The sequence below is a fragment of the Urocitellus parryii genome, chromosome 4 (assembly GCF_045843805.1).
Source record: "Urocitellus parryii isolate mUroPar1 chromosome 4, mUroPar1.hap1, whole genome shotgun sequence".
NCBI lineage: Eukaryota > Metazoa > Chordata > Mammalia > Rodentia > Sciuridae > Urocitellus > Urocitellus parryii.
The window spans coordinates 199,132,877-199,143,341 of record NC_135534.1 but is presented as its reverse complement, the minus strand read 5'-3'; the positions used below and the strand labels follow the sequence as shown (position 1 = coordinate 199,143,341).

The window sequence follows — 10,465 nt, the reverse complement described above, 5'->3', positions numbered from 1 at the left end:
GACACTGTCTCCAGGTAGATAGGGTGAGAACTGAAGTCCAGTGTAAGACATACAGTTGGTAGCCACTGGAGAACGGCCTGCGTGTTGGGGGAGACCTCACACATCTTCGTCACAGAAGTGATCCACACTTGAGTGTGAGAGAGTAGGAAAAAAGCAGTGTTTTCCACTCATTAGTGAGCAGAGCAGGCTTTAGAATCAGGCCTCAATTTGAATCCCAGCTCTGCCACTTGTTAGCTATGTAAATCTGGGCAAGAAACTTTACCTTTGTAAAATGAGACTGACCATAAATAATAAAAATCCTCTACCACCTTCCAGCTCTGTTACTTGAGGAGGATCAGTGCCTAATATTGTCAAATCTTAGTTTGCTATTTTGTGGGGGAGATTGGACATTGGAGATTGAACCCAGGGATAGGTTACCACTGAGCTATATCCTCAGACATTTTAAATTTTTATTTTGAAACAGGATCTTGTTTAGTTGCAGAGGCTGGCCTCAAACTTGCTGCCTTCCTGCCTCAGCCTTCCCAGTAGTTGGGATCACAGGCATATGCCACACAGGCCAGCTCCAGTTTTCTTATTTAAAAGGAGGTAATATACACCTGTTAAGTTTACTATGCATTATAACTATAAAGCTTTAGCGACTCTAGCTCACAGTGGCTATATTGTGAATGGATGAAAGAAAAAAATATTTGGGGATAGGGGTTAACTTAACTTGGCACTCAAAGATGGGCCAAAATAAACCACGTGTCTATCAACAACAGGCAGTAGGCCCTGGGGGTGGAGAAGGTATCTAATTACAGTAAAAGTTGAGAATAAGGACAAGAATAGAAAAAGACAGAGGGACTGTTACATCACAGAAAAAAACAGCATTTATTAGGTAGCTACTATGTGCAACTTATTCACAATGCGAAAATATGAATGCCTTCTATGTTCCGGGTATTATGCCAAGTCACAGACTAACTGGCAAAATAATAATAATCATAGTTTGGGTACAAATAAAAGCATTAGATTGAACTGAGAGCCAACAGTGAGGGTTTTAGGTTAGGGGGTAAAGGAAGGATTCCCAGATGACATGATAAGAAAAGTAAACAGGCCTGGCCTGTTGATGAGGAGTAGAAAAATGATCCAGGCAGAGAATGGAGCATGCATGAAGTTGATCCAGAGGCAAAAGCTGTTCTTGGTTGCTTTAAATATAGGTACTTAGAGATCATCCACCCCAACCAACTATGTCCTTTCCTTTGTAACTGTTATTCTTTCCGATTTTTTATAATTTTTTCATTTAGTGGAAATGGGCCTCTAGCAAAGGGGTTCAGTCACAGTGGAAGGCCCACATCAGTCTGAACAGAGTTTAAAATTAGGAACAGGGCTTGATTTACTGTTTGAAAAAGGAGGCTCCTGAGATGAGGAGCAGGCAGTTCAAAGCCTGCTAATGATCCCCATCCCTTGGAGACATCGTGGTCAAGGCAAATGCCCAAGTAAAGACGCTCTGCCAGCAGTAGATGTTCTCTGAGGGCTAATCAGGCCAGAAGGCTCAGAGTAGAATGGGGTGAGCAGGGGGAAGATGGAAGAGAATGAGCAGATCTGAGTATCCCACTGGAAGGCATAGCCTTCCCTGCACTGACAGCACAGTGACAGACTTCCACGTGGATGGAGACGGGGTGGGGGTGGGGGAAGTGCCAATTTGCCCCCATGGGATCCACCAGAAACTGGCTGTTGTGTGGTTGGGCTCTGACAGACTTTCATCCAAGGAGTTCTTTGGTCTTCACTGCCAGATGCTTGTCTAGCTCTGCAACTGTGTCATCGGCCATTTGGCTGATCTGCAAGAACACAAAATGAGATAGCTTGATAACCAAGACTGCAGAAAGATAGGGGACAAACATTCCAGAAATATGAAAAGGTTATCTAGGAAAAATTACAGTGATAAAAGTTCACATTAACTGAGTACCAGCCAGCCGTACTAAGAACTTCAAATATACATTCTTGTTGATTCCCAACAGTAACCCTGTGAGTCAGATACTATCACTGTTCCCATTTTACAAATAAGGAAACTGGGACAGTTGGATCACTACTTACAGGGTAAAGAGCTAGAAAGCTGCAATGCCAAAATCTAATCTAGTCTGACTCCACAGCCCACACTCTTAACTATTATATGAAACAAAGAAGCCAGACTGTCTCTTAATGGGCCTCTAGAATTCTTACACCTCAGCTAGTCTACCAGTTTAGAATGTTTTCAGATGAACTGATAAAAAGAATATTAAGATCCCAAGAGTTAAGCAGAAAAAAAAACGCCTTCAAAAAAGATGAAGTACATCTGGTTAACAAACATGGAAAATTCAATAGACACTGAGGAAATGCAAATTGAAACAAGATACAGTTTGGCTATCATAGTTAGCAAAATTTGATGTGTTTTTTAATTACAATATTCAATGCTAGCAAGCTATAGTAAAATGGATAAGCTCATAGATCACTGATAGGAATTTAAATGATGCAAATGTTCCTATCATTTAATCCCTGAATTCTCAACTGGGAAATTATCATATGAACAGGATCTGAAAAATTTTTAAGCTCTAAACACATAGATATTTATCCTGATTTTATTTTTAATAATGAAAAATCAGAAAACCCAAAGTTATGGAATAGAGAAGTGGCTGAATATATACAGTCATTAAAAATGGGTGAGACTATGGCTGGGGCTGTAGCTCAGTGGCAGAGCACTTGCCTACCATGCATGAGGCACTAGGATCGATCCTGAGCACCACATAAAAACAAATAAAATAAAGGCATTCTGTCCACCTACAACTACAAAAAAATAAAACTTTGATAATTCAAATAGAGACATACTCATGTTATCCTTCACTTAAAGCAAAATCAAGATTCAAAACTCTGTGTATATGTTTTATATATATATGTATATTTTATATATATATTTATATGTATATATGTATGTTTTTTATATAGGTCTATGTGTATATATGTCTATGTACATATGTATATATATTTTATATATTAGAAATAATCTATAAAATATGTAAACAAAAAAAAGGCCTAGCCAGGCATGGTGGCACACACCTGTAATTCCCATGGCTTGGGAGGCTGAGACAGGAGGATTGTGAGTTCAAAGCCAGCCTCAGCAACGGTGAGGCACTAAGCAACTCAGGAGACCCTGTCTCTAAATAAAATACAAAACAGGGCTGGGGCTGGGGCTCAATGGGTGAATGCTCCTGAGTTCAATTCCTGGTACCAAAAGAAAAAAGAAAAAAAAAAGGCATATTTTTTAAAAGAAGAAGGAAACTTACCAAAATATTAACAGTGGTTATCTTTTAGTGATAGGAAGATAGAAATATATTATTCATGTCTCTTATCAGTCACATCCCACCTAGCACATCTCAAGTTCTCAGAAAGCATTTAGTAAGTGAATAATTATTAAAGTTTTCTATGCTTTTTCTGTTTTCCAAATTTTCTGCATTAAGCATATATATATGTCTCTAAGAATTTAAAAAAAAAAAGCCAGTATGATTTACTAGGTACTAAAGCCTCACCCTCTATCTATATGGGACTGAAGGGAAGAAGCTTAGATGGGAAGCTTTGAGGGTAGCAGCATACTGCCCAGGATCTGTGTTTGACATTTTGATGTGTGAACCCCAAGCTTTGGTCAGGAATTGGAAACTGAATGTGCTAGAAAGAGTAGAAACTAAAAAAGACTTGCAACTTGCCTCCCATGTAGGGAGGCAGCCATCTCTCACCATAGCAACAGCTGTACAGTTTTAAGCTGGAAAAGTAAAGCTCCTGAGGTTGCCAGACACTTTTCTAGACTGAATTTAGAATGGCAGTTTGGTCTCTCCTCACTAAGCCAGTCAAAACCCCTTGAAATGTTTCTGGCATCTGCAACTGCTCTGCACGAGGTGGAGCACACCGCCCAGCAGCACTCCAGCCATAAGCCTCCTCTACAGAAATGGCACTGAGTACAGTTTGGCATAGGGATGGAAAAAAAAAGAAGAGACAGCACCCAGGGTAACAATATGACGACATGGAGAGGCAATGTGCAAGTCATTTTCCCACTCTGAGCCTCAGTTTCCTATCTATCAAATAAGGATGCCAGTCCCTTCCTCAGAGAGTGGTTGTGAAGGTTAAACAAAATCATGAACATATGAGCACATTTAAAACCGGGTATTTTCTGTGCAAATAGTTGTTACTGTGATTTTTACTATTATTTCCTAACTTCTTTTCAAATTAATCAATCAATGGAAATATTTACTAACTTTTTACCATATTATAAGTACAAAGTGTCCTTGGGAACAGTCTACCTGCAGGTTCATCTTTTCCATCTCTATCTGACTTCTTAAAATACTGATAATCAACACCAACATACCAAGAACAGCTTCCACTTACTGAATGTTCACTACATGCCAGATACTACATGTTCACTAGGCTACATTTTCACACATTTTGTTGCACAGAATCCTCACAACATAGGGGATACAATTAGGTCTTTTTAACATATTATGAAGACTTTTTCACCAGCCTGTTGCATAATTGTTCCTACTTTGCCAAAGTTTTTCATCCTCTGTTCCTTCAATTAATGCAATCATCTCACACAACCCCTGTACAGACTGGACAGGCATTATCCCTATTTTACAGAGGATTAAGCAAGGCATAGAACATTAACTGCTCTGTCCCCAAATCACATAAAAAGTCAGTAGTGTGGCCAGGCTAGGAACTCACCCACCCATAATGGTCAGTATGATGCTCCTGCTCCCTCTGAAGGGTCTAAGCACCTGGCCTAAGTCCTTCCTCATTCCAGCCTGGCTATGATAGGGTCATTAAAATTTATCAATCCTAGTACCCTTAAAGTCCCAAGGTTGGGAGAGGAATGACATGGGACAAACAGAGTAAAAATTACCAAGGACAAGCAACCATGAGTCACTTCTAAATATGCTGTATCATTCATTTGGTCTTCACGTCAATCTTTTCAGATGAGCAGATGCTCAGAAAAGTGAAGCCACATTCATAGCACAGAAGTAAAGGAGCTAGGATTTGAATTCTTAATTCTATTTGAATATCTTAATTCTAAAGCAAAAGCCCTTTCATTATCATATGACTTGTAAAGATTATGATATTATCACCAACATCATTGTCTTGAGAATTACATTTGCACTTAACAAGTTCAGGGAAATAAAAGGCAGGAACAGAGATATGGAAAGAACACAGCACACAGCTCTGGGACAGGCTTGCATACAAGTCATCCTTCTTGAGGTCTGGCTTGGGATCCCCACTGCTCACCAGTCTGGCCTCCCTGCCTGCAGCCCAGTCTGCCAAGAGCCCTCCCCTCCTTCATCCTCACCAGCACCGGGCTTCACTCATTTCAGAGCAGGCTGTTTCTCAGAGAAAGGCAGCAGTGAAAGGATATTGGCTAGAGTCACTGGTGGTTTCTGCCAAGTACTTTAATGTTCAACAGACCCGTTTATAGCAAACTGAAGTGAAGGTGAAACAGCAGGCAGGCAGATGTCAGCGTCCTGAGCAGAAAGACCGTGGTCATTCTTTAGCAGAGCTGGCCAGGGCTGGGGAAGTATGGAGGGGCTGGGGGAGTTTGGGGGTCAGATGCGATGGCTGAGACAGAAACTACAACTGAATCATCGTTTGATTCTAAAATAACAAAGATGAAAGAAACAGTGTTTTTATAAAGTTTAAAAAAAAAATGACCTCAAAAGAATTTTGGAAAAAACTTTCAAAAGAAAACCTCACAGGGGCTGGGGATGTGGCTCAAGCGGTAACGCGCTCGCCTGGCATACACGGGGTGCTGGATTCGATCCTCAGCACTACACACAAATAAATAAAGATGTTGTGTCCACCAAAAAAAATCTGAAAAATAAATATTTAAAAAAACTCACAAAAAATGAAATAGAAATTGTTCATAATCCTATCATCTGATATATATAAGCTGCCAACTGTTCTATGTATATGTGACTCTTCTTTATAAAAATGGCATCATGTTATATAACTTAAAGTATATTCTAAAAAAATTTCCTGTCTATAAAAATATTTTTACTGTTTTTCAATGCAGATTTCAATGAGTAGCTATAAAACAATTATTTTCCCACTGTCAGAAATTTAGACAGCTATTATACATAATACATCAAAGAACATCCCTTTAGATAAAAAAATTATTAACAATTTAATTCGGATAAATTCCCAAGTTACTAACTGAATTAGAAATGTATGGGTTTTGGTATATGGTGCCATACTATCCTCTAGAAAGGCTATATGAATTTATATTAAAAAAACAATCTTCTCTGTATAGTGTAGGAGTAAAAACAATAGTTTCAAGACATCAATATTTTAAGCTCACATTAAAACTTCTAGGTTCGAGTTAGAAAAGGCAAAATTTTAGCACACATATTTTTTAAATCTTAAGTGATTTAGACAGTATATACTAAGAACTTTAAAAATATGTATTTCCTCTACATAGTACTTCCACACTTGGGACATTCTATCCTAAGGAATTATAAAGACTTATAATGATATGCACTGCAATCTTAAAAAAAAAAAATTAAAACAAACTAAATGTCCAAAAAGAGGGCTTCAAAAAGTGAATCATGGGTAAAACCTCAAGACAAACTAGCAGCCATTAGAAATGGCCATTATAATGACAAGGAAATGCTAAAGTCTTTAATGCCAAATGGAAAATGAAAAGCTGGATGTAAAATTGTATATACACTATACGTACTCATCATGTTTACAATTACATAGTGTTAAAAACAAACAAACAAAAGGAACAGAAGAATTATTCCAAAATATTAAGAGGAGCCACTTGTGCAATGTGGGCTTGTGATATGCATTTTCCCCCATTTTTGAAAATAGTCTTCTGTACTCCATATTTTCTATAATGAGCAGACATTACTTTGATAATCAGGAATAAAAAAAGTAAACAGATAAGTTTTTTAAAACTGTTTATGAAGCTACAATCCACTGCATCCTTGTTTATATGAAACAATAACAAAAAAACCCACACTAAAAACTCAAATTTTGGTGACTTCTGACACGGAAAAAGAACAAAATGAAGCATACACAAGGCTGTCTCTTGAATATTTTCTCCCAACCTTTAATTATGTAATAGCAAGTGAAGTTACCACCAATAACAGTCAGAGCCAACATTAACATGACAACATCTGTAAGCGGAATGTGGTGGTGCACAGCTGTGATATCTCAGTGACTTGGGAAACTGAGACAAGAGGATCAAAAGTTTGAGGTCAGCCTCAGCAACTTAGCTAGGCCCTGCCTCAAAGTGAAAAAAGAGGTAGGGATGTAGCCTGGTGACAGTTCCTCCCTGAGTTCAACCCCCAATACCCCCCCCCTACACACACACACACAAAGGATATCTTTATTAAAGATTTTTACAATGGAAAAATGATAAATTTTATAGATCACTGGTATTTTATAGATCACATATACGCTTACAGAGATAGCCTGAAGAACAGCACTAAAATGTTAGTAATGGTCACCTCTTAGTGACAAGACTTCAATGACTTTCTTCATTACTTTTTTTTTGGGGGGCACTGGGGATTAAACCCAGGAGTGCTTAACCACTGAGTCACATCTCCAGCCCTTTTTATTTTCTAATTTGAAACAGGGTTTCACTAAGTTACTTAGGCCTCATGAAGTTTCCTTGAGCTTGCGATCCTCCTGACTCAGCTGTCCAAGTCCCGGGGATTACAGGCATGCACCACCACACCCAGCACTTCATTCCTTTTATAATAAACATGTATTACTTAAGTATTAGGAAAACTAATGGAAGTTATTTTTGCTTTGAAAAAAATAATAATAATCAACACAAAGAAGGGAGAGCCAGGCACAGTGGCACCTGCTGTTGCCAAGTAAAGACGCCCTGGAAATTTATTGACTCTGGAAGACTTTTATAAAGCAGACTTGAACCCAGTCCAAGATCTGCAGCCAAGTTCCCTGAGAGCCCAGCCTAGAACAGCTACTACCTAGCTTAACCATGGAAACAAGAATAACAAATAATGCTTTGAAACTACAAATCACTGAGTTTTGAAGTAGTTGGTCATTCAGCATTACTGCGGCCACAGGTGACTATTATGGATGCACAGCCAATGTGGGAAACTATGGTCATGTTAAAATTTAAACTCCTCAACCTGGTCTTCAAGACCTTCTATCTTCTCTACTCACTCCCTAGTCTCAGCCTAGGTTAAAGCCCCACTGATCTATGTGACAAGGCTCTTTTATATCATCATCCCGGTGCACATGCTGTTCTTGTCTCTTTTCTTCTTGTCTCTCACTCTTTTATCCAAGAGCTCCTTTAAGACTTGCTCAAGTGCTACTACTCAGCACACTGACAACGTAAGTACTTACTTCTCAGCAACCAGAAAACCAGAGAAGAGAGCATTAGCAGGTAGGCTCTGTGATCAGCCTGCCTGTCTCTGGATGCCCTTTCTTCCATGTACCAGCAACATGATTGGGCTCGTCACTGAACTTTTCCTCACAGTTCTGTAGTGACGAGAATAAATGAAGTAATATAAAGTGTTTGGCAGAGAGCCTAGCACAAATAAAAAGTCAACAGCATCTTATCCTCTTTTATGGATCCCTCCAGGGCCCAGCATGAGGACAGAGACTTGGTCAATATTGTCATGTGAATGAAAGGACCAGAGACGTTTGTTTAAACTGTCTTTGCTTCACACATGAATGAATGATTCCTTGGGTTGGAAACATAAACTCTACATCTGTCGGCAATAGTACCTGCTTCTCTATGAGCCTAATGGTATCTTCCGAAGTCTTGTCTTTTGATTTCTTCAGCTTATTCATCGCATTGGTGCGAACCCTCCGTAAAGAGTCCTTGGCCTTGTTGGTGTTCTGTTTGGCCAGTTTCACCAGCATTTCCCTGTGCTCCCTGGTTACTCTGATAAAAGAAAAAACAACAACAAAAAAATCAACAAAATCATCTAGACATTAGCCTCTAGCAAAGAATTTAATACCACTCAATTAGCTCCACAGTCTATAACTTTTACTCTGAACATTCTTGACACATGCCTGTGGATATGCTCAAGGTCAAGTATGTTGAGTTAGCTAAGGACAGCCCATAAGAATACTGCTTAAAAGCTCAATTCACAATAGGTAAGCTATGGAATCAACCTAGGTGCCCTTCAACAGATGAATGGATAAAGAAAACATGGTATACATATACAATGGAATATTACTCAGCCATAAAGAATGAAATTATGGCATTTGCCAGTAAATGGATGGTAATGGAGATTATCTTGCCAAGTGAAAATAAGCCAATCCCCAAAAAAACAAGGGCCAAATGTTCTCTCTTATATGCAGATGCTAGCACACTGTAACTGGGGTAGTGGCAGAAGAAGAGAAGTTCACTGGATTAGACAAAAGGGAATTTTAAATGAAGGGAAGAAGGTGGAAATAGGAAAGACAGTAGAATGAATAGGTCATAACTTTCTTATATTCTTATATGAATACATGACCAGTATAACTCCACATCATGTATAACCACAAAAAAATGGGAAGTTATACTCCATGTATGTATGATATGTCAAAATACTGTCATGAATAACTAAAAAGAACAAACAAAAAATTTTCAAAAAGAATACTGTTAAAAGTACAAGAGGAAGTTTACACAGACCTGGGGTCAAATTCTGATCATGCTACTAATGAGACATAACATGGTCTCCTTTCCTCAGAGTGTCCATCTAATGTGGATTCAAAGAGTGATGTAAAAAATTAATGAGATGATACATGTGAATTATTTAGCACTGACCCCAGTACATTTTAAGTGCTCAATTAAACAATAAAAAATGAGCCATAACTCCACCTCCTTCCTGCTAAAGAAAGCAATGCAAATAAGTAATGATGTTATAGAAATAGCAGCATCTCTGATCGCTAAATCATCTAAAACAAGTAGTAACTTCATAATCTTATTAAAACAAATGACTTTCAATTGATCTCAAAACCAAATAATATGTAACACGAGTCACAATGTAACATGTGCTAACCACTATGCCAGTTAACTTCCAAAAAGTACCCAGGAAGTGTCTATCACATTATAAATGTTTAATAAATATTAGTTTTTACTTAATATCCTCATCATAACAGCAAAGAGTATACTGAAGGCTGACAATAGGCCACTGAGACAGGCACTTATACACTAATCCTTACAACCACCACGAGATAGTTATTAGTTTACATTCAATAATCACAACAACCTAGCAAACTAGCCTAGCATGTTTGCCCGGCCTTCCTTTTTCCATTTGTATAAACTGAGTGCCTACCACTTATCAAAACTTTTTTCCATTTTATAAACTGAGTGCTAAGCACTGAGGATATTACCATGAAGATGACAGACCACTGTTTGCTCTTAAGGAGCTGCAATAGGAGTGAAGCAAGCAGTGACATTTACAATGGAGTATGAGCAGTGCTATGGAAAGGGATATGGGGAAGGCCAAGG

At 38.5% G+C, this 10,465-nt stretch overlaps 1 protein-coding gene across 4 annotated transcripts in view; it reads right to left on the bottom strand.

The window, feature by feature from the left end:
• Positions 1-848: 848 nt before the first annotated feature.
• Positions 849-10,465, bottom strand: part of Mrrf (mitochondrial ribosome recycling factor) — a 50,544-nt gene continuing 40,927 nt past the window's right edge. For 3 of the 4 annotated variants that reach the window (XM_026410345.2, XM_026410344.1, XM_026410342.1), the window contains exons 6-8: positions 8,749-8,908; positions 8,365-8,499; positions 1,726-1,814 (exon numbers count right to left, since the gene is read on the bottom strand). In XM_026410345.2, the coding sequence (XP_026266130.1) occupies positions 8,398-8,499; positions 8,749-8,908 (262 nt within the window). In that variant the 3' untranslated portion in view covers positions 1,726-1,814; positions 8,365-8,397. Of the gene's footprint in view, positions 1,815-8,364; positions 8,500-8,748; positions 8,909-10,465 lie in introns of all 4 variants that reach the window. The other variant, XM_026410346.2, reaches the window with a different exon arrangement.